A 27,001-nucleotide genomic window follows, 5' to 3' on the forward strand; every position below is an offset into this window, starting at 1 on the left:
TTGAGAGCCCCAGCTCCCTCAGCCTTTCCTCACAGGGGAGATGCTCCACTCCCTTCAGCATCTTAGTGACTGCACTGGACTCTCTCCAGCAGTTCCCTGTCCTGCTGGAACTGAGGGGCCACAACTGGACACAAGATTCCAGGTGTGGTCTCCCCAGGGCAGAGCAGAGGGGCAGGAGAACCTCTCTGACCTACTGACCACCCCCTTCTAACCCACCCCAGGTCCCATTGGCTTCCTGGCCACAAGGGCCCAGTGCTGGCTCATGGTCACCCTGCTGTCCCCAGGACCCCCAGGTCCCTTTCCCCTACTCTGCTCTCTAATAGGTCCCTCCCCAACTTATACTGGAACCTGAGGTTGTTCCTGCCCAGATTCAAGACTCTACATTTGCCCTTGTTATATTTCATTACATTTCTCCCTGCCCAACTCTCCAGCCTGTCCAGGTCTCTGGGTGGCAGCACAGCCTCCAGTGTCACCCACTCTTCCCATGAATCACCACCCCTTTCCACGAATCACTCGAGGACAAATCTGATTTATTCCAGGTCTTTTGTCTCCGTACCATGGTGCCTTCCAGCTCCAATCCCGTTCTTAGACTTTGTGTTATTTTCTCTTAATTTTCTCAGGCTGCTGTTTACGGTGTCCTTTATTTTGCAGATCTGCTGTTTTGAGGAGGTGCAAGTATTAATAGTTACCCCATGATTGCAATCATCTGCAAAACTAGTTGCCATCAACCAGCTGATTCTCGCATCTATATGTTCCCATTTATCCTTTGTTCATACCAATCTGAATTTGATTTCATTTTTAATGAGTCTCTCCATGCTCGGCTCTAAATTTAACCAGATTTTATACATAAAGCTGGGGGTGTATTCTATGATCCAGAACTACCTGCAAGGTTAATAGACGTACCCCTGGACTCTGCTATTTGGGGTGTTCAGACCAGCGCTCTTCCCATGATAACATGTTTATGTTATTAATCTGCTGTCACACTGGTAGCTCTTAGGAGAACTTCTGAGTCCAAAAATCCTTACATACCTTGAGATCTTGGTTTCTATTGTGTGCCTGTCTCTGCTCCTCCTGGTTGTTGGCCACTCACACCTCCTGGTGCTTCATCCAGCATCTTCTCACAAGTTGCAAGTGATAGGACAAGAGGAAACGGCCTCAAGTTGCACCAGAGGAGGTTTAGGTTGAATATTAGGAAAAAATGCTTCACGGAAGGGGTTGTTGGGCATTGGAACAGGCTGCCCAGGGCAATGGTGGAGTCACCATCCCTGGAGGCGTTTAGATGAGGTTCTTAAGGACATGGGTTAGGGCCAGAGTGAGGTTGGACTTGATGATCCTGAAGGTCTCTTCCAACTGAAATGAAATGATTCTGTGTAATCAGGGCTCTAGGAAGGACCTTTCTTCTTCTGGGATCATCATCTACCGAGATTCTGTGGGACTACGGTGGGTCCTTGGATTCCCTGATGGAGGGCGTTGGAACAGAAATTAGCCTTGAAGATAGTAAGGCCTACCCATGAGAAAGATGGGAGTAAAGGAGTATCCGGAGATGTTAAGGATGTACCCATGAGAGAGAAGGGAGTAAAAGAGTAACATTGATGATAGCAAAAATAGTCAAGGAGATGTTACTGCTGTAACTTGTAACCAATAGTGAAGAGACACATGAATTGGTAAAACTGTATAAAAATGCACTTGTGGCAGTAAATGGCATCTACTACTCTCATCCTGGAAGAACTTGGTCTATGTCGTTTGTCCGTCTCAACCGCAACAATATTCTTAGGGACGTGATTTAGTGCCAGGGTTGGGTTAAAGGTTGGACTCGATGATCTTGAGGGTCTTTTTGAACCAAAACGATTCTATGATCCCTGAACCTCACGGTTTAAAATCGCAAGTTTTGTGACCCACCTCATGCTCAACCCTCTCCTTCTGGTGTATCAACAGGTTTCTCCGTGGCACGTGCAAGAAAACGGACGGGACCTGTTCGTTTTCCCACAAGGTGTCCAAAGACAAGGTCTGTATGGCTTCCCAATGAGCGCGTTGCGGCTCTAAGAGCCCATCACCACCACCTTGCGTGCTTCCAACAGAGTTCATTTGTAGTTTAATGGCCAAGCTGCTCAGGCTCATTATGGGTTTGTAAGAGCAGTGTGCGCCTCTTCGACCAGAGTGGTCAATGGGTAGATGAACCCGTTAAGGAGTGGATTGGAAACCAGAGCTCCTGGGGCTTCATTGAGTGGCTTGTGTTGGGTTAAGCAGCGCTTAAACTCCAAGGATTGGAGAGAAGGAGCACAGGAGTGGCGTTTAGTTGCGTCTAATCCTTAGCTACATCCATAGGATCACCCTTCCCTCTAAATCACACTGCGCTGGTGTTGGAGGAGGACGATGTTTTAACATCCGAGAGCTTGGAGGTATAAATTACCCTTTCCAAAAAAGGTTTCTGCCAGGGTTTCACTGCCTGGCAGAACAGCTTTTGAGTTCATCATCGTGTCCAACCTTCTTGATGTATTCTGGCCTTTGTGGTTTTATTACACAGAGCAAGGTGGAAAAATAATTAGATTTTCTTTTAGTGATTACCAGTTGATGATTTAGCAGATTAACCTCCGTTGGGTGGCTGGGATCTCCAGTGGGACATCGCTTTGGAGACCTCAAGCGTTGAAGCCGAGGTGAAGTTGGTGCCGAAGGCTTAAGTGTAACTGCGGGTTCTTTGCTGAGCTGGGTTGTGCTTCAAGAATATATTTACATTTCGGCTTTTTTGGATGGATTTGGAGGATCATTTCTCTGCTACAGACAAAGGATCACACAAACAACAGCGATAAGGTTAATCCCACCGGGGTATTAAAGCGACAACCAGCGCGATGTCACCACCTGGGGAGCGTTTGCTGTCAGCTCCGTTATCAAGGCTTTGCTGTCGGGATGGAGATGCCGGGAAGCGGGATGCAAACAATGACCGGTTTTCCCGGTGAAGCCTATAAGTCTCAAGTCCTTCATCATGATGAGTCTACAACCCCCCTTGGCTGGATATTTGATGTGTCCTTTATTGAAAGCCGCTTGGTCGAAGCTTTCGCAGCTGTACCTGGGGCACAGCAGGGACCGGAGCTTACCCGAGCCGTGCTGGATCCAGAAATACTGCTTTTAATTACTCAACCTTTGGTTATTTAGTCCATGCACTGTGAATTGGCCTTATAGCACCTTTTTCTCCCCGCTCCCTTCGAGCATCACTCCGTTCCTCATCCCCAGCATCATGTAGGTAATTACAGCGCGATTACTGACCTGGAAAGGATTTAACCTGTGGGATGTCCGGACGGGACCTTTTCCTGCAGCGTTTGCCTTTGGACAGGTGGATTTCTTGTCTCCTTTGCCTAAGGCACGTTCGCTGTCAGTGGAGAGCTCATAAGTTATCCTGGCAGCGAGCGGAGTCACTCCGAGCGAGCCGCAAAGCACCATATGTTTTTTACATGTATCTCTCTTCAGAGTCACTTAATCATGAGTATATAAAATAGAGAAGAGGGACTGGGGACAGCTGCAGTCCCTGACTTGTGGTGCGTCAAAGGAGGGATGGGAATGAGGATTGATAGAAGGAAAAAAAGGGCTGGTTTGGGTTTGGTTTTTTTTCCTTCTTATAATATATAGTTAGACTTCAGAAATAAAGAAGCTGGCAGAGCGGTGAACGTGATCTCCCTTGACTTGAGTCAGGCATTGACACAGTGTCCCACAGCATCCTCACAGCTGAACTGAGGGAGTGCGGTCTGGATGAGCGGGCGGTGAGGTGACTGTGAACTGGCTGAAGGGAAGAAGCCAGAGAGTCGTGGTCAATGGGGCAGAGTCCAGTTGAGGCCTGGATCTAGTGCAGTGCCTCAGGGGCAGTGCTGGGGCCGGTGTTATTCAATATATTCATCAATGATTTGGACAAGGAAATAGAGTGACTGTCAGCAAGTTTGGTGATGACACCAAGCTGGGAGCAGTGGTGACACTGGAAGCTGTGCTGCCATCAGAGACCTGGACAGGCTGAGAGTTGGGCGGGGAAAAATTTAATGAAATAGAAGAAGGGCAAGTGTAGAGTCTTGAATCTGGGCAGGAACAACCCCAGGTTCCAGTACAAGTTGGGGAATGATCTATTAGAGAGCAGCGTAGGGGAAAGGGACCTGGGGGTCCTGGGGACAGCAGGGTGACCATGAGCCAGCACTGGGCCCTTGTGGCCAGGAAGCCAGTGTGACCTGGGGTGGGTTAGAAGGGGGTGGTCAGTAGGTCAGAGAGGTTCTCCTGCCCCTCTGCTCTGCCCTGGGGAGACCACACCTGAAATCTTGTGTCCAGTTGTGGCTCCTCAGTTCCAGCAGGACAGGGAACTGCTGGAGAGAGTCCAGCGCAGCCACCAAGATGCTGGAGGGAGTGGAGCATCTCCCATGTGAGGAAAGGCTGAGGGAGCTGGGGCTCTGGAGCTGGACAAGAGGACACTGAGGGGTGACCTCATTAATGGTTACAGATATCTAAAGGGTGAGTGTCAGGAGGATGGAGCCAGGCTCTTCTCAGTGACAACCAGTGACAGGACAAGGGGTAATGGGTTCAAACTGGAACACAGGAGGTTCCACTTAAATTTGAGAAGAAACTTCTTCATGGTGAGGGTGGCAGAGCCTGGCCCAGGCTGCCCAGGGAGGTTGTGGAGTCTCCTTCTGTGCAGACATTCCAACCCGCCTGGACACCTTCCTGTGTAACCTCATCTGGGTGTTCCTGCTCCATGGGGGGATTGCACTGGATGAGCTTTCCAGGTCCCTTCCAATCCTTCACATTCTGTGATTCTGAGAAAAGAGAAAGCTTTGCCAAGGAACTGGCCGCTGGTATATCCAGTATTGTTATAATTAGTGCAGATTTGGAGTAGATTTGGTGCGAGTGACTTCTTTTCACCTGATTGAGTGACGTGCAAGTGCTAACGGCAGCACTACCTGTGCGTCTGAGGTGAAGGATTTATATTTGTCCAGAAAGCTTGGAGCCGTTGGCTAATAAATTAAACAGTATTTCAGCAGGTGCTGGAGCTTGATTTTAGTCCCGGGGCAAAAACCTGGGTGACACTTGAGAGCTGGAGGTGGCCAAGGAGCCATTGCGGTCGGTGGTTTGGGCACCAAAGGACGCGGCGGTTTGATACAGATGGGTTTGTACCCACTGGTCTCGGTACCAGGAATATTCCTCAACCTGTTTAATTTGCTGGTGGAGATCTGGCCTCAGTTTCTCCTCCAGAAACACCTCCTCAAGGAGGACCTCAACCTTTTGGCTTCTGAACTCTGTTTTGGGTGGATAGAAGAACGACGGCTGCAGCGTGATGTGGAAAACTCAACCTTTCCTCCTCAGCAGCACCTCACCGGTTAGGAATTGAGTTAAGAATAATTATAATATCATCATGGTAATAAAACGCAATTAAAAAGGAGTGAAGTCTCTTGCAGAAGAGCCACTTTGCCAATGGCATTTTGGGGACAAAACCCCTGGGATGCAAGTTGACCTCTGTCTGTTGCACTTTATTCCCCAGGAGTTCACCGCTACCAAAGCATCATCGAAACCCAAGCCGAGTCATTAAATTAACAAACCTCCAAACGAAGCAGGCAAGTGCCTTAGAAACAAATGCTCTTCTGGCCGTGCACTGTGGGGAAGGAGGGTGATTTTTCGCAGGATTAGGCGCCCCCGGGGGGGTTAGTTCATAGGTCTCCGCTCGCCACCTTGTCAGCAAGAGCTCGGAAGAGAAACAACCTCCTCGTCGGAGCTGGAGCCTGTTTGCAGGGTGATTTATAGCTGCGGGGATGCTGCTGCCCAAAGCAAGAGGCGACTTTTGCTTTTCAGCTCCCGTCGCTCCCCGTTAACCCGCGTGATTACTGGCAAAGGTGGCGTTGGCCTCATTTATCAGCTGCGGAGAACCGCAGGTGAAGCCGCTCAGCAAATGAAACTAACAGTTGTGGGGTTTTTGGAGCGGATCCCGTCTCCTCCTTGGATGAAGGATGGGGGGTGGCTTGTTTTGGGCTATTTACATTGGGATTTTCGTGCAATGAAGGCTTTTCTATGTGTGGTTAATGATGATACACCAACTGCTGTGGTTTGGGGGGATCCTGGTTTTGCTGGTGCCCCGTTAGTTGACTCTTAATTTCACTTTGTGGTTATAGGGTTGGGGGGGAACCCCACAACCTCCTAATCAGAGAAATTCAGGTTATTGTTATTTCATGGGAAGTCATTGGGGATGGAGCTCAGCCCAGGAGGTGAAGGACCAAGGGCTTGCAGGGCTTAGCTATTGATTTGAGGACAAACCTCTTGCTTAACCTGGGGGTGATCCCGTGCCTCAGTTTCCCCACTGAAAAATTGGGATAATCCCCTGTTTTACATGAGAAAGCTGCGTGGATTCATCTGTCACAGCAGCGAGGAGCTTTTCCCCATCCTAAGCAACAAAACCCTTGTTCCAAGTTGCTCAAGTTGCGCCAGGGGAGGTTTAGATTGAATATTAGGAACAATTTCTTCCTAGAAAGGGCTGTTGGGCATTGGAACAGGCTGCCCAGGGCAGTGGTGGAGTCACCATCCCTAGAGGGTTGAACAGATGGAGATGAGGTTCTCAGGGACATGGGGCAGTGCCAGGGGTGGGTTAATGGTTGGACTCGATCTTCAGGGTCTTTTCCAGCCAAAATGATTCTATGACTCCAAGCAGAAGATGCTCTTGGGGACAGCGAGCTGCTCCAGATGGACACGATGCTTTGCAGATGCTTTCAAAAGCCAAACTACCCATCTGGCAATGGAAAAAGGAGCCTGGAGGAGAGGGAAGGCTGGTGGCTGTGGAATTTTGTCTTGAAAGGGATGGAGCATCTATCAAAGTGGGAATCTCTCCATGACAGGGCAGAGCCGCCGTCACATCCCAATATATGAGAGAAAGTGGTGAATGTGAATGAATGGGTTTGTGAGCGAAGGTTAGCGAGAGGCGAGGACTCGGGCAACCACCCGCTGCTGCTACAACAGCTTTTCCCCTTGAGGAGCTCGGCAAAGAATCAGCATTTTTCTCCCTAATAGAGCTTCAAAACTCTGTTGTGAGCAATTTGGAAATTCACGTTGAGTTTCGGGTTCATTAGCCGCCGCCTCCAAAGCGTGTACATAGTCAAAGCTGTCTAATACGGACGCACCGCACCAGTGCCTTGAATTAATGTTATTGTTATTTGTGTGGACGTAGTGGGGTGCAAACAAGGTTAATTGAAATGAGAGTGCTGCTTCCTCTTGATAATGGCTCAGGCTTGACAGCTAGGAGGAGTTTATTTTTGTAGAAGAGCTGCCTTTATTATCCCTTTTTATTAGAGCTAATTTGGGCTCTATATCAAAAACTACATTAAGGGAATCATTTACGGTCACACCACCACCACCAAAAAAGATAGCCCCAGAGCCCTGTCCTTTATGTTAATGTCTGCAGTTAAAAGACAATTAAAAATAAACTCTTCTCTTTTAAAGCACCCTTTGTTTTCTTTCTTCTCCGCTTCCCCCTCCTCCTCCTGATTTCTCTCTTTGCCTCAAGTGAGCCCATTTAGTTAAAACCCTCATGTGCCCTTCAGGGAAAGGGATTTTTTTCCAGATAAACGTCAGCGGTGGTTATTGTGGGATTGTATATATTAGTTTGGGGACGCTCCAACCGTCAGGACCAAGATGCTGCCAGTGAATGGAGGGATTGATACTGCGCTGATCCGTAAGGAAAGTCGGCACATAGACGAGCAAAAAGGGATCGAGCAGGAGGAGCCGGATCGTCATGACAGCTTCGGGAAACTCGTGTTCCCGTCTGCTGCTGCTTAGTCGGGTCAGGAAGTTGCCTGCGGTAGCCGGTGAGTTAAGGATGCTGAAATATCGCAGCAGGCTGGTAATCTGTTTTTAATTATAACGGCTGGCAGAAGGTGAAGTTTGTGGTTGGAGGATGATGAGGATCCTCGTTCGTTTGCTTTTCCTCGTCTCGGCTGTCGTGCTGCTAAGGCTCAGGAGCGGTGGGAGTGGGGCTGTGCTCCGTGGATGCGACCGCGCTCGGGTTCTCCTCCTCTTTTCCCTCCCTCCTGTAACATACCTCATGGAATATCCCTCTTGGAACACTCCTCCTGGAACATCCCTCCTGGGACATCCCTCCTGGGCTACGAAGCTGGCGAAGGGTTTGGAGGGGAAGCCGTATGAGAAGCAGCTAAAGTCACTTGGTTTGTTCAGCCTGGAGAAGAGGAGACTAAGAGGAGACCTCATGATGGTTACGGCTTCCTCACAAAGGAAGGAGGATGGGCAGGTGCTGAACTCTTCTCTTTAGTGACCAATGACAGAACCCAAGGGAATGTCAGGAAGATGTGCTGAGGAGGTTTAGGTTGGACATGAGGAAAAGGTTCTTCACCCAGAGGGTGCTGGACACTGAACAGGGTCCCCAGGGAGATGTCATGGCCCCAAGCCTGACAGTGTTCAAGAAGAGACTGGACAATGTCCTCAGACAAACGGTGTGACCTGTGGGGTGTCCTGTGCAGGGACAAGAGTTGAACTTCATGGTCCTTGTGGGTCCCTTCTAGCTGAGGACATTCTATGATTCAGTGATCCCTCCTGGAACATCCCTTGTGGAACATCCTTCCTGGAGCATTCTTATACATGGAATTAACAATTAACTAATTAGTTAGTTAACTAATTAACACTTAAAAGAACTAACACTTAAAGACTTTGAGAGCTAACTCTTAACCCACATCACTATTGCCTAGCCTTGCTTAGCTTTGTGTAACTTATTGTACGAGAAACAGGAGTTTGCTGGTGCCTTGCAAAGATAATAATCCTTGGGTGCATCCTTGGGTGAACTAGATAACAGAAACTTGGGCACAGGACAGGAGATACGCCAGTTTTAGCCAGCTCAGCAGTCTGAGTCCTAACCAACTCATCACACTGGACCAAAGGTGACCATGTACAGAGAATAGGACCTGGGTTCATGATCACTGCGCAGCTGCAACCAGGAGGAGCTGGAGGTGGAGACTATGGAAGTGGTCTCCTGGAACTCATTGTAATAAGAACCATCCCCTTGGGGACAGGTTATGAATATGTATAGGTGTTCCTAAAGCTGTCATGAATATATAACACTTTACTGCATTTAACCAAGCTCACAGCTACTGAAAATTTACACACATCTTGGGCGGAGTTATACCCCATGTGTCCAGCACCGTGTAAATACATATCTTCTTTACAATCTCAAGGGTTGTAAAGTCATTTCAGCATCTCAGTTCCTTGCGGAACATCCCTCATGGAGCATCCCTCATGGATCATCCCTCCTCCAGCGCACCGGGACGTGTTCCCATCACATCTCTCCTTGGGAAGGGTATTCTTGGTCCTTGTCCATGTGACAATATGTTCACCTTAGTGCCTTTTGCCCCTTCTTTCCTCTTCAAGGATAGTTGGGAGCATCAGTAGGAGATGAACCTGCCACATGCACGGTGCTGGCAAAGCCCCCGTGATACATTATGATTCCCCCATCCTTTCTCATGCCGTACAGAGCCAGTTTTCTTTCTGCTGGCAGTTTCATGCTTTCCACCCTCACTCCAGCATCCTGAAGGATGCTAACGGAGGCGTGTTCCCCCCCCTGTGCATATATACGCTGGGACCACGGAATGTCCAAGAGCTGCATTGCAAAAGAAGAGCTAAAAATACCCCTGGGATCAGCAGCTGGCAAAAGGCTTATATTTATTTTACACATGTCACGGTTTTATTTTGGTTCTGGGGGTTGGAATGGCTCCTTATCACGTGTAGGCAGGAACACTAATGTGTTTCTCATCTTCTGCCCTTGCAGATGCCAGTGTGCTCCTACTTCTTGAAGGGGATCTGCAGCAACAGCAACTGTCCCTACAGCCATGTCTACGTGTCCAGGAAGGCAGAAATATGCCAGGATTTCCTCAAAGGCTATTGCCCTATGGGAGAAAAGGTAAAGAGGGGATCAAGCTCTTGGGGTCCTGGGCTGAATGCGCCTTTGCTGAAGCCACAAGTTGTTTTTCACGCGAGCTGCAGTACCGAAGCTGCTGAACACCCGGGTGTGATGAACAGCAGTCCTGTGCCTTTCCAAAGGGTGACAGGCAAAGTGGTTTGGTTGTTTTGCAGGCAGCAATAAAAGAAAGGAAACAAATCTAAGGTTGTAGCTTGCAAACGTGCCAGACGTTCCCCAGGAGAAGCTTCCCTGGGTTGCCCTGAAAACCGCTTAGTTAAGTAGGTGAGAAATGAAGGAAAAGGCTTATAAGTCCCTGGTTTACCTAGAAAAAACACAGATATTTAAGCTTATTTTGCATGCTGGCTCCATAACAGGTTAAAACTTGAGCCTTAGATCTTGTAATTCAGTCTTAGCAGTAACTGAGCCTCAAGCTGTGCCTAATTATGCACCTGGGGGCTTTGTGGAGCCCACCTCCAGGTCTTGGGGGTCTTCTGCTTTAGATCAATGCAATGAAGACCAACATGGACTTGATGTGCACCCTGAGCAGAGTTGTAACCTCGTCCATGAGCTTACGGCACCCCATGTAACACACAGAGCTCAAGAGCGAGCAGCTTTCTTGGAGCGGGACCTGGTTTTCAAAAGGCATTTTAGGGCTGTTACATGCCAAAAAAGGGGATTTTGAGGTTTATCTGACATCTTGTGGCTCCTCACTTCTTTGGTAAGAGAAGCAGATGGCAGCAAACTGTTTTCAAAAGGCATTTTAGGGCTGTTACATGCCAAAAAAGGGGATTTTGAGGTTTATCTGACATCTTGTGGCTCCTCACTTCTTTGGTAAGAGAAGCAGATGGCAGCAAACTTGGTTCCTTGGTGCCACGCTAGAGGATCTCACCTCTCCTTGTTTCTTGGCTAAGGGAATCAAAACTACCATCCTATCTGACTCCTCTTGGCTGTTTTCTATTAATTTAGGAATATTTTTGCCTCTTAGTGTGAACCACTCTTTCATTAATAGAGCACATGGTTTTCTTTTGGGTCCCATGAGCAAGATACGGGCCACCTTCGCTTGGTTTCTCCAACTGCCATCTCAAACTTATGAGAGCAGCGATGCTGTCAGATCAGAGTCCCCAAACAGTTGTAGTTCAGAAGGGGCAGCCAGTCAGTTTGCCACCAGGTTTGAATAAGGCAAAGGACTCTGAGATTTACGGAGGTGATGCTGCTTCTCCCAAGTAACAAGTGATAGGACAAGAGGAAATGGCTTCAAGTTGCACCAGGAGAGGTTTGGATTGGATATTAGGAACAATTTCTTCCCAGAAAGGGCTGTTGGGCATTGGAACAGGCTGCCCAGGGCAGTGGTGGAGTCACCATCCCTGGAGGGTTGAACAGACATGGAGATGAGGTTCTCAGGGACATGGGTTAGTGCCAGGGGTGGGTTAATGGTTGGACTTGATAATCTTGAGGGTCTTTTCCAACCAAAATGGTTCTGTGATTTTTCTGGAAAGCTATCAGGCTTTTCTCTTCCGGGGTGGATTATGGGGTGGGATTTCTGCTCATCCTTTGACCATTGTGGCCAGCAGGTCAAGGGAGGGGATTCTGCCCCTGTGCCCCCATGTCCTGGGCCCCCTTGAGCTCTGCATCCAGCTCTGAGGTCCCAGCACCAGCCAGACATGGAGCTGTTGGAGCAGGACAGAGGAGGAACACAGGTATGGGCCGAGGGCTGAACAGCTCTGGGGGAGAAAGGCTGAGAGAGTTGGGGGTTCAGCCTGGATAGGAGAAGCTCCAGAGAGACCTTCTTGTGGCCTTAAAAAATTTAAAGGGGGTTTATAAGAAAGGTGGGGACAGACTTTTTAATGAGGTCTGTAGTGATAGGACAAGGGGTGATGAGTTTAAACTAAAGAAGGGGAGATTCAGGATGGACATAAAGATGAAATTTTTGCCCCTTATGGTAATAAAACACTGGCCTAGGTTGGCCAGAGAGGTGGTGGATGAACCATCCCTGGAGACATCCCAGGCCAGGCTGGACGGGGCTCTGAGCAACCTGAGCTGGTGAAGATGTCCCTGCTCATGGCAGGGGTGGCACTGGATGAGCTTTGAAGGTCCCTTCCAACCCAAACCGTTCAATGATTCGATAATTTGCTGTGCAATGTTGGCCCATTTCTATGAGACCAACTGAAGGAGAGGACCCATCCTCTTCTCTCAGCCCGCTTTTCTCTGGGCAGTTTGCTGGTCACCTCTAAGATGTGTTGAATATGGAAGAAGACATCTATGAGTGTCTTGTCCTGGCTTAGTTGAGCTGCTTCCATGAGCCAACAGCAAGAGAACAGGAGGACGCAGTTAAAGCCTTTTACTTGAGCTGGAGACTCCAGGTACCATGTTGAAAACACACCAGGATCTTTGCTTTAAATTGGCTTTTCAGCCAAAAAATTGAGCCACTAATGAAACAATCATTTTGTTTTCCTCAAGTCTGCCAGATTGCAGGACGCCATCCCAAATACACCCCAGCGGGCCTATGGAACGGTATTATTTTATAGCATTTAATAGAAAATGTGTGAATAAGTGTCTACCTAAGCATGGTTTTGCTTCAACTTTCTGCTCCTGGAATTTTCCAATTCCCTTGTGGTTTTGGCTGCTTTTCACTGGGGGAGTTTCTGGGATGAGCAGTTGAATGTTTGGATCCCCAAAGGGCTTTTCTCCTCCTTTTCTCCATCGCTGAAGCTCTCGTTGATAGAGGAACAACCCAACATGTGAAGCCATAGCTCCTCAGCACCCATCACCCTGGTGTCACCCCCCCAAAACCCAAACACACCAGCAGATGGTATAAGGCAAACCCATCCATTCCTGCGGAAAAACTGCGACAGAGCAAAAAAACAGGAAAAAGACAGGGGAAAGAAAGCCCAAAGTGAGAACTTTAAGAAAGCAGGACATCAGCAAGAGTGGAGGGAAAGGCTAATAAATTAGTCTGTGCCTAATTACTTTTTGCGGCGGCGTGTGGAGGAAACTGCGTGCAGGATAAACGTTTCCTCCGAAGGAAAACACGGGCATCCTGCCGCCTCCGTCCAGCTCAGCACCAGCCACGCAGGCAGGGTCCCTACAATTATCTTTAAAATATTCCAATTTAAATGAAAATATAAAAGAGATATTTAGAATATTTATTCTATTAGTAAAAGTGCTTACCGTGTCACTTTTAGCGTGTCAGAAAAGCATTCTCCTACAGATGATGGATAGCAGCCTGTAATTATATATGGGGAGAAATTGCTGAGCGGGCCATATTTAACTGGGGAGGAGAAATACCAGCTTGGGCCATTAAGGGTTAATTTTATTCTCTAAATAATATAAAAAGTGCTGAGTCCGTTCCTTTGCTCAAAGTAGAAAGTCCTCAAATGGACCCCGGAGAGTTTATAATATTCTACTGAATCAAGTAAAAATGTTAACCTTGCTTCATAAAACGATGGCTTGTTAAAGATGCACAGTCCCTTTTCTTTTGAATAATTTAGGACGGGAGTAAATCTTCTCTCGTTCTGCTTTTCCCTGTCCGAGGAACGTCTGCCTGCGGTCTGAACTGCGAAAGGCGCAGACGGCAAAGGTGTATGATGCCAACGTAGCATCCTTGGAGGAAAAACTCAAACGAGGATGGCCGGTAATTAGGAATTTAGGTTGTTTTGTGCTGGAGTTTGGCACACTGGGCTCTTCTGCCCCTTGTGTTTTCCTCTCTGTGCTCCCCTGAAGAAGCACGATTTCTTTTATCAGACCTTCATAAAAAATGTCCATTATTATCCATAATTTATGACGTGTCGTTCGCAGTGTTGCCTCTTAAGTACTTTCTAGATGTCTTGCAGGATGCTCAGGCCGCGTTGATCGGCCTTTGACCCGTCCGATGAGCTGTAACTCCAGCTGTGTGAGCTCTTTCTCCAAACAATGCCAAGACTGGTCTGCTCTGCCTTCATCAGGAACTTAGAACAAGGGCGAAAGCTTTAATTTTGTGTTCCCAAGTCCCTTTTTCAGGAACATAGACTCTAGAAGGCAAAGGTCCTTCCACTCTTCCTCTACAACAGCATGACCACGTCCTTCATTAAGAGAATGTTATCCCAAATATTAATCATTTTCAGGTAGTAGAGCCAGAACTTTGATTTCCAGCATCCTTACCCATTCCTTGGTCACGGATTGAGAAGTTTCTCCAACCTGTGTATTTGCACATTGACCTACAGCTTCCTAAAGGGAATGGAGGAACCTGCAAGTTCAGCTTGGTGAAGCAGATGGTGAAATACAGCTCAGAATAACTGCAGCTTGAATCATCTCTAAACACATCATATGTGTCTTAGTGAAAGCCACAAAGAGATGCCCACCATGGAAATCTCCCTGACATCTTGCCTGGAGCTCCCTGACCTTCTCTGGCACCATGAAACGGTCACGCTGGTCCCTCTGGGCTGGTCACCTGCGCTGGAGGAAGCCTGAAGGGGGAAGTGGGAAGAGAGAGAGAAATTGGGGCCTCTTGCAGGTGCTCCCCAGGGTTTTCCAAAGATATTTTGATGAGCTGCTCTACGGTAAAAGCTGTTCTCTAGTTCCCTGTTCTTCTTCCCATATGAGTCGTAGTGCCTATGTCTCAGTTTGAGGCACAAGTTCTCTGGGAGAGGATGGGGTGAGGCTGCTGGGCACAAGGGGTGAGTTAGCAGCACTATCGAGTGAAGCCATGGTGGCACAGAATCATAGAATCTGTTTGGTTGGATCATAGACTTGGTTGGATCAAATCATCACGTCCAACCATTAAGCCAACTCTGGCATGAAACCATGTCCTTAAGAACCTCATCTACACATCTTGTAAACCCCTCCAGGGATGATGACTCCACCACTGCCCTGGGCAGCCTGTTCCAATGCCCGACAACTCTTTGGGCAAGAAATTGTTCTCAAGATCCAATCTAAACTTCTCTGGCTCAACTTAAGGCCGTTTCCTCTCATCTGTTTCTGCCAAGCTGCTCTCATTCCTGTGCCCGTGCTGAAAAAATACCCAAATAATACAAAATAATATGAAATAATAACCAGCCCAAAGGAGCTTGTAGGGTGATAATATCCATGCCAGGTCAGGCAGCTGTTGTGATGTATGGTCACAGAATCATAGAATGTCCTGAGTTGAAAGGGACCCACAAGGATCATTGAAGTCCAACTCCTGTCCCTGTACAGGACAACCCCAAAATTCACACCGTGTGTCTGAGGATGTTGTCCAGTCTCTTATTGAACACTGTGAGGCTTGGGGCTGTGACACATCCCTGGGGATCTTGTTCCAGTGCTCCAGCACCCGCCTTTTCCTAATGTCCAACATAATATCCATCGCATGGTTGATCGCCAGCCATGGGATGAGATGTCGATGTGGCTGAAAGCTTGGACCTAGGAATTACAGCAAGCACTTGTGTCACATCCATAGGCGACCCCAAGGATCAAGATTTGCTTGACAGGCACAAAACGTGACTTGTTGGAGAATAAACTGTATTTGGAAGAATCGTGGCTGAGGCAGGTTGTGGTGCTGCCATCCTCCAGCTCTCACAGCGTGTCAGAGCAAAGGCAAGCGAGTCAGCCCGGTCCCCTCTTAACTGCTGCATCTGTAAAATTGTTTTGTATTAAATAAGCTTTTCCCCCACGGTGTACATTAACGAGCGCGCCGCATTAAATACTTCTCTTCGTATCGTTTCCATCAGCTGCCTTGAAGCCTGTGGGTAAATTCTTCCCCCGTGGGGACTATTAAGCAGTAAGACGCAGTGAGATTAAACAACGAGGCTACGGTGAAAATGCACGGGGAGATGTACTGGAATAAATCATGGGGAAACGGGGGCTCTGTGCTCCAGTGTTTGCCAGCAACACATCGCTCTGGGGTATGAACGACCTGCCCTGTCCCTGCCGATGGAGCTTGACCAGGGAACCTGCCATCACAGCAGGGATGCTCATGGTTGACCTTCACTGAAACAGCCTGATAGACTCCTAAAATCCATCTTTTTGCTCCTGCTGAGTTGCTCATCCAACAGCATTTCACCAGAGCTTTGATTTGCTCGACCAAGTTGCCCAGATTGGTGGTGGATGAACCATCCCTGGAGACATCCCAGGCCAGGCTGGACGGGGCTCTGAGCAACCTGAGCTGGTGAAGATGTCCCTGCTCATGGCAAGGGTGGCACTGGATGAGCTATGAAGGTCCCTTCCAACCCAAACTATTCTGTGATTCTGTGATTTGCAGCTTATCCACGTAAAATATCGGCAATGCTCATAGCAGCAGGGGCAGATCTGGTCAGCACATGCTGCCTGAGGAAGTGCCGCTTCCTTAGGAAACATCATTTTCTGTCCCCAGATGTAATTGTGGTGTCTTTCACAGTGGCAGCTGCTTGATTTTTCTGCAGAAAACTTAAACATGGGGACTTTTTCTTCGCCGATGCCTTGTTCTCATTTGCGTTTCTCTGGTCTCATGACACGTTAGGTTGGTTATTTTCTTCTTTTCTGGTTAAGTTTAACAGGTTCCCACCATAAACTTATTTCATGTGTCTAATACATTAAATTTAACACATTCCTTTAGGAAAACGCACATCAGCTGTGCTAGCACCACCCAACAGTTAAATGTCTTTGAGTTCGGTTCACGACGGAGAGTGGCAGCCTGAAGTCCTTGTTCCCCTTAATCTGTTATCACAGAATGGTGAAGATCAACACCATTCATATTGCATATTCTCAGCTGATTTTTGTTGTTTGCTGGATAGAACATCATAGTTTTTTTTTTCTCACAGACAAGAGCCATCAGATGTTGGTCTTTCTGGGTCTTTCTTCCCCTTCCTTTGGTTCCAGGTTGACCTCCAGTCAGGTTGCCTTTGTGTTGAGCACGTAGAGTCATCAAGGTACCCATGCACATTCATCAGTGTAGCTGCTGGCTGATTCCCAGCTCTGTAATTACCCTCAACCTCCGTCTTTCATCAGATCATAGAATGGGTTGGGTTGGGTTGGGTTGGGAGGTACCTTTGAAGACCATCCAGTCCAAACCTGGCCATGAGCAGGGACATCTTCACCCAAATCAGGTTGCTCAGAGCCATGTCCAGCCTGGCCTGGGATGTCTCCAGGGATGGTTCATCCACCACCTCTTTGGGCAACCTGGGCCACGCTTTCACCACCCTCATCATAAAAATGTTCTTCTTTAATGTCCAATCCAAACCTACCCTCTTTCAGTTTAAAACTGTTGTGCCTTGTCCTCTTGCTGGTAAAAAATCTCTCTCCGTCTTTCTTAGAAACCCTCTTTCCATATTGAAAGACCACAATAAGGTTGTCCCGGAGCCTCTTCTTCTCCAGGTTTCTCCAACCCCAGCTCTCTCAATCTTTCTTCCAAGGAGAAGTGTTCCAGCCTCCTGATCAACCTGGACTTCTGTCCAAGGTGGTCGTGGTGGCCACCACAGAACCCATCACCTATGGTGTGGAGATAAAGGATGCTGGCTTTGCTGGGCAGTGGGGCAGCCCCTTGTCTGGGAGAGGGGATTTGTGGATTACCTTCTCCCATCGTTCAGAAATAGCTGATGACGAGCACTGCGTTTGATAGCTCTTTTATAGTCCACTGCAGCTGTATGAAAATCAATGACAATAGCAACTTCACTTCATTTATCTTTTATTTTAGCTCTGGTTGACAGATGTTTTCTGGGTGCTAGAGTTGCCTGCTTGATTTTGTTTTATTCCTATAATGTGTAGTAGAAATCTTCAGTCGACAAACTGATTACTAAGTAAAACGTTTATTAAAAAAAAATAATGGTAAGACTTAGTAATGAGTCTGCTCATAAAATCCCCCTGTACTGGGCACTGGTTAAGCCAGTCCTTGAATCCTGGGGTCAGTTTTGGGCCCCTCACAACAAGAAAGCCCTTGAGGTGCTGGAGCGAGTTGAGAGAAGGGAACGGAGCTGGGGAAGGGGCTGGAGCACAAGTGTGATGGGAGTGGCTGAGGGACCTGGGGGGTTCAGCTGGAGAACAGGAGCTGAGAGGAGACCTTCTGATCTCTGAACTGCCTGAAAGGAGCTTGGAGCAGGGAGGGGGTTAGTCTCTTCTCCCAAGTGAAAAGTAATAGGAAACGGCCAAGAAGAGGAAACGGCCTCAGTTTGCACCAGGGGAGGTTGAGGTTGGATCTGGGGAACAATTTCTTCCCCAAAGGTCTGTGGGGCATTGGAACAGGCTGCTCAGGGCAGTGCTGGAGTCACCATCCCTGGAGGATTGGACAGACCAGAGATGAGGTTCTCAGGGACATGGGGTAGTGCCAGTGTTGGGTTAATAGTTGGACTCGATGATTTGGAGTGTCTCTTCCAAGCACAATGATTCTATGTTTCTCTGTCTCTATGGGTGATGGCCAAGCTGGATTTGAGCAAACTGAGCTCTGTCTAGGTTTGCTCTATGGGGATGTTGAGTCTTTGTCCATCTCCTCTGAGTGACAAGGGCCGAACTACTGGTAGTAAGTGATAAATCTCAGTACTTGCAATGGGAGTTTTCTGTTGAAAATGCTTCGTAGGCTGCAGAGAAGGTTTAAAACTCATCAACTTTCTTCCATGCCTGATCCTACCCATGTATCGCTGTGGAAATCTTTGTGGGTTTCCAGTTGCATCTTATTTACCGTACTCCGTAATGGCATAATGAACGTTCTTATTGCTACTTTAATTTAACTGTAGTATCTTCAACAGCATTCAGATGCTTAAGTTAAAGATGTTGCTTATCAGTGCAAACTTGAACTGCTTAATAGGCTGGACTACTTGATGATAGTGCCGATAATACTGGTCTGCAATTTTCTCTCTTAATATCTTTGTAGAAGAAGGTGCATTACCAAACATGAAAATTAGGAAGTTTAAGGGAAAAGCAGTCTCTGAATCATGGGTATAAAGTGAGAATATACTGATGAGGAAGAGAGTTCTTGATTTCAACCTGAACTTCTGTACAGATGAAGGCAAAGAAGAGCAGATTTCATCTTTGCTTCCCATACTGGAATCTCCCTTCGTTCCCATCTGTTCTCCGTGGTCAGACGGTCTCTGCATCCTGTGCACAGTGGGTGACACCTTCCGTGAGCCACCTGGGATTATGTATGTGGTGGAGCCCCCATCATTATCCCTGATGCAAGTGACTCTGAGGAGGATGTTCAGTGGGTGTCTGGCTGGCTCCATCCCCACCAGTGATGATTTGGGGTTGGAAATTACCATTGATAGGTTCACCACATGAAACTGGCTCCATTGCTTTAGGATGTGATGGATGAGATTGTGAGAATCTCTGATGGAAACTGGTTCCTCTACGAAGAAGTGCAGGGAATGCCCAAATGCTGCAGATGTTCCAGTGCAGGGCTGAGTGCTGATCTTTGCTCTTTGGTTTGGAATTCACCTTTGGGGTGTCCACATCCAAAGTGTCATAGTCAATGGATCAATGTCCAAGAGGAAACCAGTACCAAGTGGTGTCTCTTAGGAGTCTGTACGAGAATTAATACTATTTGATGTCTTCATCAATGACACAGATGGTGGGATTAAACACACCCTCAGCAAGTCTTCAGGTGACACCAAGCTGAGCAATGCTGTTGATTCCCTTGAGAAATGGGATCCATCCAGAAAGACCTTGACAGGCCAGAGGAGTGGGCCCATGTGAACGTTCTGAAGATGAACAAGGCCAAGTGCAAAGTCCTGCACGTGGGTCGGGACAGCCCCTGGTATCAGCACAGGCTGGGGGATGGATGGATGGATGGATGGATGGATGGATGGATGGATGGAGAGCAGGACTTGGGGACACTGGTGGGTGATAAATGGAACATGACCCAGCAACATGCACTCACAGCCCAGAACCCACCCATGTCCTGGGCTGCACCCAGAGCAGCTTGAGCAGCAGGTGGAGGAGGGATCTTGCCCCTGTGCTCCCATGTCCTGAGCCCCCCTGAGCTCTGCGTCCAGCTCTGGGGTCCCAGCACCAGCCAGACATGGAGCTGTTAGAGCTGGACAGAGGAGGGACATGGGAATGGGCCAAGGGCTGAACAGCCCTGGGGAGAAAGGCTGAGAGAGCTGGGGGTTCATCCAGGGGACAAGAAGCTCCAGGGAGACCTTAGTGAGGCCCTTCAATATAGAAAAAGGGCTTCTAAGAAAGATTGGAAAAGACGTTTTACCAAAACAAGGGACAATGGTTTTAAACTGAAAGAGGGTAAGTTTAGATAGGACACAAGGAAGATTTCTTTCTCCTTTGAGGGTGGTGAGACACTGGCCCAGGTTGCCCAGAGAAGTTGTAGATGCCCCATCTCTGGAAACATTCAAGGTCATGTTAGACGGGGCTTTGAGCGACCTGATGTAGTTGAAGATGTCCCTGCCCATGGCAGGAGGTTTGATGTAGATGATCTTTGAAGGTCTTTCCAAACCCAAACCATTTGATGAATCTATGCTTCCTCCTTACGTTCATGGCTTTGCTTTCATGGTGGCTCAACCAGCCCCGGGTGCTTAGGGGTTGGAGTTTGGCCGAGTTGCTCGCTGTTGCTGGATGATCCTCCCCTATCCTCTTGGCTTGTGTCTTTCTTCTATTTATATCTTGGCTTAAACTGTCCGCGAGTGTTGTCAGAGCTCAGCTCTCCTCCAGGCTGAGATAGGACACGGACAAAAGCCAGGCCTGGATAATCCAACCTCCAGCCATCGCAATTCCAAGCAATGGTCTTGCCAGTGTGCAGGGAGCTGGGGACAAGGAGCAAGACCAGGCAACAAGCAATTCCCCAATGAGAAGATATATTTAAAGGGAAAAAAGTCATTGGAAATACTCAGTTAGGGTACTCGGCTCCTGCTTGGAGCTGAAACATGGAGATGTCGTGTGCATGTGCGCTGGGGAGGTCCAACATTATTTGATATAATTTTACTATGTTGGAAATTCCAATTACAGAGGAATAACACCCTTAAATCAAGGAGCAGCAAGGTACGAGGAAACAGTTGATGGTTGTTTAGAGGAAGTTCTAAGGTAGCGGAGAAGGGATGTGAAGGAAAACCCCGTCCCTTAGGTCATTTCTATTCAGGCTGGACTGTGCCAGGGAATGGATTCTGCAAGGACAAGGCTTTTTCTTGCCCACTTCAACCCCTTACAACTATTTTGCTGCCTCTTAATTATGATGTTCCTAATGATTTTAGAAACATCATCCCAATCTTGCTCGAGCTCTGGAGGTATTTTAGCTCCAATGCTGGTTTATTGCCCGCAGATACCAAGGGAGAGGATTCATGGCTTTGCGGTAGATCCTGGAGAGCACTGGGTAGATCCCAAATCCTAGCGAGTATTTGGAGAAGGCCATCAGAGGTCATCCCTTCCCTGCAAGCGTTTTGCTAGGGCACCAAGCTCTGTTTTGAGGGCAGAAACCCATTTTGGAGCAAATTCCTTAAGACAGTTGCGTCGACTAAATTTCTCCATCATTATCCCACAGCCTGGATGATGTTTGGGTGTTTGTCCTCCGGGTTTTAATGACAGGGAGGTGGAATAGATAAATATATATAGATATATTTTAATTATTATTTTATTTTTGAAGGCTGCTTCCATCTGCACCCAATTATAAAAAAGCCATCAAAAATAAGCTGTTTACTGGCTGTCAGTTCCAAGCGACATCAGAAAACGGCTCCGCCACCTCCAGTGCTCGCATCCCAACAGCCACTTAATGCTGAAACATGATGGGTAAGAGAGACATTAAAACAGCCTGACATCAATCCAGACGGTTAATCCTGCTGCTCGGCAATGGGGTTACCTGTAAGAGCTCTGTTGAAGCTGCGTGGATGTGCAGAGGGCTTGGAAAAATAGAGAGCACTTGAGTTGAGGCGCTTAGATTTTGGGGATTAACTCATGTTTCTAGTGCTCGTCTTCCCCAGAAGGTGCTTGGTGGTTTTATCACTCCAGATTTGCAGGCATGAGCAGGAATTTTGTGTCTGTTGCGGTGAAGGACACTGGTCCAAGGGGATGGGAAGATGCTCCAGCGCTTTGCCATCTCTTTGTCCATCCGCTGGTCCCTTTGTCACCTGCTGTCCCTTGGCACCGGGCAAGGAGGGATCAAGCAGGGGGGTGAGAGACAAGCCCGGAGATACTTGAGAAGTTCAACCTGGGCAAACTGCTGGTGGAGCAGAGCCGAGAATGCCGAGCTGGATGGGATCTCTCATCCCCACCCCGTAAGGTCAGTGGGTAGATGTTGATCGGCCCAGTAACCCAGCTTCACCTTCCTCCCGCCCTCCGTCACCTCCTGCCAAGCTCTCGTTCGTGGAAAATGTTAATTAACGTCATCCTCGAGGCCAAGCCGGGACCTTGCACCAGTTGCTGCCTCCTCCTTTGCCAGGTCCGTGCTAAAGAAGGCCTTGCCCTGCAAACCCCCTTGTCCCTGTCTCATGCATCAGGGCTTGCTGGGCCATTTAAGGCTTTATGGGTCGTTAGCGGCACCTTGAATTTCACCCAGAGCTGCCCTGGCAGCCACAGAGGAGTCCCGGCCATGGGTGCTGCCAACCGGGCACCGTCCCAGTGCCGGGCACTGCTGCTACTCTGGGCTACGGGGGGAACCCCAGAGGGGAGAGACTGGGATGGGGACAGCAGCAGCAGGATGGTGACATCCTCATCAGCAGCCAGTGCCACCAAGCGCTTTCTCCCCAGGGTTTTTTAGGGGTGCTCTGAGTTTTATCTCTGTTGGAAGGGACCAAAGGCTTTTTTTTTTTCTCTCTTTTTATGGTCCAACCTGCGGGCTGGCGGGGGTCCCACGGGGGGGTATAATTAGCCACCTCGACAGGTGGAAGGGATCGGATGGTCCCCAGCGTGAGGTCGTGCCCGTCACCCCCGCAGCCCCGCTCGCCTTCACCCCAGCTGACAGCAAAACCACCTTACAGCAACCCAACCCCGACACATTTGCTCTGGCAGAAAAGCTGCTGTAAATAAACAGAAATGGGCTTTTCCAGCCACCGAACCCAGCAGGGAGGTGATCCCCAAACTCACCATCCCAGCCCCGAAACAGCAGTGATGGACGGGGCGTTACGGAAGAAGAACCGAGCGCTCGGGAGTGGCGTGGAAAAGCCATTAGAAACATGAGCTGAGGACACGGCCCTGGGATTAGTCAGACATGGTTTGTTTTCTTTATTAAGTATCTTTTTTGCCGTGAAGCCAATGAATGTGGGCTGGGACAATGATGGACTTGGAGTTCTGTACCGGGACCGTAGCACCATCCCTTGGCAGGGATTTGTAACCTGTCCCTCTGGTGCTGCATTTCTCAGTTTTTCCCCCAAAATAGCATCATTTCTCAGCATAGCAGCATCACCACCGGCTGGGAGGGTGGTGCATCCATGCAGCTTTTTGAAGCCTCTTTTTTCCTGCTCTTCCCCTCGCCAAGCCCATTTTGCACTGGGAACTGCTACACAGGAGCGGATCTCACATCCACGGGCAGGGGCTCTGAAGAGCTGCCACCCTGCTGATAATGAGCAGTAATCAACTTCAGGTGGGTTTGTAATTAATAGCAGGTTTGTAAGGTGTCGCTGTCATTGCATGGATGGAGATTTAGAGGTGGTGGTGGACCAGGAACCTTCCAATGTGGAGTAGATCTGATTCACCATCAGGCCAACTTGTCACCGTGTGAGATCCGTCCCGTTGAGCTGGATCTGGCCCCAGCTATAAAGACGATACAAGAATTATGTCACCTTGATGCCAATCAGAAAGGTGATCAGACACCTTGAGCGTCCATCCCTCCCTGTTTTGCTGCCCAATGTTGTATGAAACATGGAATCCTGAGGTTTTGCTCTACTTCCCTTGTGGTTCCCTTGTGCCGGCGCTCAATAGTTCTATCCATCCCTCACCACCGGAGCTGTGTAATTTCTGAATGGACATCGTCATCCATCACTGTTCATCTGACCAGAGAATGGCTTTGGGCAAAGCACGTGGGGAAAAGAGGAATGAGAAGATAAACCTGAGGAGGTTGCAGGTCTTGTCCATGCAGATGATCTCAGGGCTGAAAAAGGGAGTGATTTCACATAGAAGCTTCTTACAGAAGAATTAAATGGATGTTGTGGGTCTTTTAATGAATTTTCAGTGGAAAAGTGGTGCTGTCACCGCACTGTCCCCCCCGTTGAGCCAGTGTCCCTGTGTCCATCTGGATCCCCAGCCCTCCTGCTGCTCAGCGCCATCCCCAACCTCCATCCGCCGAGCTCTTTGCTCTGTTGCCGACTTCAGCGATCGGCCCCGGGCGATGGAGCTGCCGAACCCTTTCGCCCTTTCGAGGAGAGAGGTCCCACGGCTCAGCGGGGCTGCCGCTTCATCCCAAAGGTCACCACGAGAGCTGCTCCCGTGCCCCCAAAGTCAAATTGCATTAAAAGGGCAGGAGCTCAGCTACATCCCATGTCATTGGGAAAATGCGTTTTTTATAAACAGACAAGAACAATCACGCTGAAATTCTCATTGTGTTTCTCTTCCTGTGGATTTGTCTTGTTTTCAGCCAAACTCGTGCAAAATTTGAGCATCTGTGCAAGGAGGTTTGCAGAATGGGGGCCCAAGCATGGAAGGGTCCATGTAGAGAAGAAGCAAGGCTGCGTCTTTGCTCATGGAGAAGGTGAAGAGGGGGATGAATCTTGGTGTTAACACTTCATTATGCCATGTGTTGGGTTGTGTCTTGCCACGGGTGCCTGTACTGGGCACTGCTGAGGATGCACCTCAAATCCTGGGGTCAGTTTTGGGCCCCTCAAACCAAAAAAGTCCTTGAGGTGCTGGAGCGAGTTGAGAGAAGAGAACGGAGCTGGTGAGAGGCTGGAGCGCAAGTGTAATGGGAACAGCTGAGGGACCTGGGGAGTTCAGCTGGAGAACAGGAGCTGAGGGATCACCTTCTGATCTCTGAACTGTCTGAAAGGAGCTTGGAGCATGGAGGGGGTTGGTCTCTTCTCCCAAGTAAACAAGCGATAGGACAAGAGGAAACGGCCTCAAGTTGCGCCAGGGGAGGTTTAGATTGGATATTAGGAACAATTTCTTCCCAGAAAGGGCTGACGGGCATTGGAACAGGCTGCCCACGGCAGTGGTGGAGTCACCATCCCTGGAGGGGTTGAACAGACGGAGATGAGCTTCCCAGGGACATGGGTTAGTGCCAGGGTTGGGTTAATGGTTGGACTCGATGATCTTGAGGGTCTCTTCCAACCAAAAGTATTCTGTGATTCTATGACATGGTACCTGCCTGTGCTCCTGGCAAGAGCCAGGCTGGATGGTGCTGAAGGGAACATCCTGGGTGGGAGTGGGTCCACCCAGGGCATCATGGGGCTGAGCAGGGTTCTGGGACCTGCTCCCACCCCTCATCCCTTGGGATACGCTGGGATGAGCTCTCTGGATCCCTGGGTGTTGCTGTCACTGTGTTGGGAACAGTTGGAGATTAGAGAGAAGCTTCTCCCTTCCCCTGGCCAATGTTCCCAACCACCCAGGTATAATCACACCCAAAGGTGTCTTCTGTGCCCTACCTGCACATCTTCTGGTCTTTCTGGCTGCCAAAAAGGGGTTGAGATCCAGCCCTGGGTCACCTTCATGAGGAGGGTGGTCCAAGCAGTGATCCAAAAGTAAGTCCTAAATGGAACATGCTTCATTCCTGCTCTTCCCTGCTCCTCCCCAAGCATGTCTGGGACAAGAAATCCCCGTGTCCTCTCCAAAACCAGCTTCTCCAGTTGTCCTCTTTGGGACCTCCTACCATCACCGCCTTGGGGGTAGATCTTTACTAGTAAGACTTTGGTGGTTTGGGTCGATAAAATCAGACACTTGGAGAGCTGTCAGTGAGCGTGTAGCATCTCCCAGAGGCAAATATTATTTTTTAATAAGTATTTTGGCATGGAATTGTATTTTGGTACGGAGAAGGAAACACCAATGTGTTCTTCTGTTCCTTCAGCAACATGTTGGTGCCACCTGAAGGAGCCCAGCTCTGGGAACCTCTTCTCTCCATGGGGTTTTCGCTGCCTTTCCAAACATTTCTCTATTATTTTCCCCTCACAGTGCAAGAAGAAGCACACGCTGGTTTGCCCTGACTTTGCCAAGAAAGGTTCCTGCCCTAGAGGTGCCCGGTGCAAGCTGCTGCACCCCCAGAAGAAGCGTCACCCAAGAGAGGCTGAAGATGGGGACCAGAGCGATCCCCCCGCCAAGTGGAGACGGCTCGGGGAAGAGACGGGCAGGTAGGAAAGTGCAGAAGAAACTCAGCTTTGCTGCTTTTAAACCATTTTCTTCTTCTTCCCAACCTAGTCTGGATGTTCCATCTTCCAGCTGTGTATCTGTCAGTGTGGTGGTTTATTTTAAGATGTTGCTGATGTAGGTCACTGTGGTGCCTTCTTGATAGAGCCACCACGGGCAGTAGGGTTGGGCAGGGTCTGTGTTTGAGGGAGAAGTCTCCAGGCAGAGCTGATGGAGAGAAAAGAGAGGATAGTTCATGTCTTTCTACCCAATGTGTCCTACTAAGCAAGATTTTTTGATTCATACCCTTAGAAATTTATCACCCAGGGCTTTGTCACCTCCAGGTATCTCTGAAGCTTTTGTACATCTTCGTCCTGGGAGATGGGTGGTGGAGCCCTGATGGAGAATCTACCACCAAAAATAGGTACAGATTATCCATAGCTCTGTGAGAAACTGGAAATCACCGTCCCTCTTCCTCTATCTTCCTCAAATCCGTGGTGGGGGACAGTGCTGAGCCCTTGGCGTGGTCTTGAGGGACATGTCATCAGGACTGGACTCACTGCCTGAAGAAGCAGAGATGGACAAGGAGATACAAAAGGCTTTGTAAAGCCTTTTGATGCTGGGCTGGTTTCTTGGTTAATCCTTGGAAGGTCTCTGAGCTTTCTTGGGGCCAAGATGTTGCTTTTGGGTGCGGGCTGAGGGACACACTGGTCCTCATCCCCAAAGGGAGACAGATTTTCTTCAGCTTGGCACATCTGCCCTCGTACCCTGCGAAACAACTACATCCCAACATAACTAAAATTGAAACCAAATTGAAATTGGGCTTTAAAAGCCAAAATCTAAAAATCCTGGTTAGCAGGAGGAGAAAATATTGGCTTGCATGCTCGGCCCTGCCATGTAAGGCAGTGGAGGGGGACGAGCACTCAGCGGGCTCTCCGAACTTATCTCGGGTGACACAAGAGCCTT

The 27,001-nt window shown here is 48.8% G+C and overlaps 1 protein-coding gene across 2 annotated transcripts in view; it reads left to right on the top strand.

The window, feature by feature from the left end:
• Nucleotides 1-27,001, top strand: part of ZC3H3 (zinc finger CCCH-type containing 3) — a 193,782-nt gene that overhangs the window by 153,271 nt on the left and 13,510 nt on the right. For both annotated transcript variants that reach the window (XM_080339233.1, XM_080339234.1), the window contains exons 8-10: nt 1,936-2,005; nt 9,782-9,913; nt 25,865-26,040. In XM_080339233.1, coding sequence (XP_080195359.1) covers nt 1,936-2,005; nt 9,782-9,913; nt 25,865-26,040 — 378 coding nt within the window. The remainder of the gene's footprint in view (nt 1-1,935; nt 2,006-9,781; nt 9,914-25,864; nt 26,041-27,001) is intronic.

This window comes from Nesoenas mayeri (genome assembly GCF_963082525.1).
Source record: "Nesoenas mayeri genome assembly, chromosome: 2".
NCBI classification, from domain to species: domain Eukaryota; kingdom Metazoa; phylum Chordata; class Aves; order Columbiformes; family Columbidae; genus Nesoenas; species Nesoenas mayeri.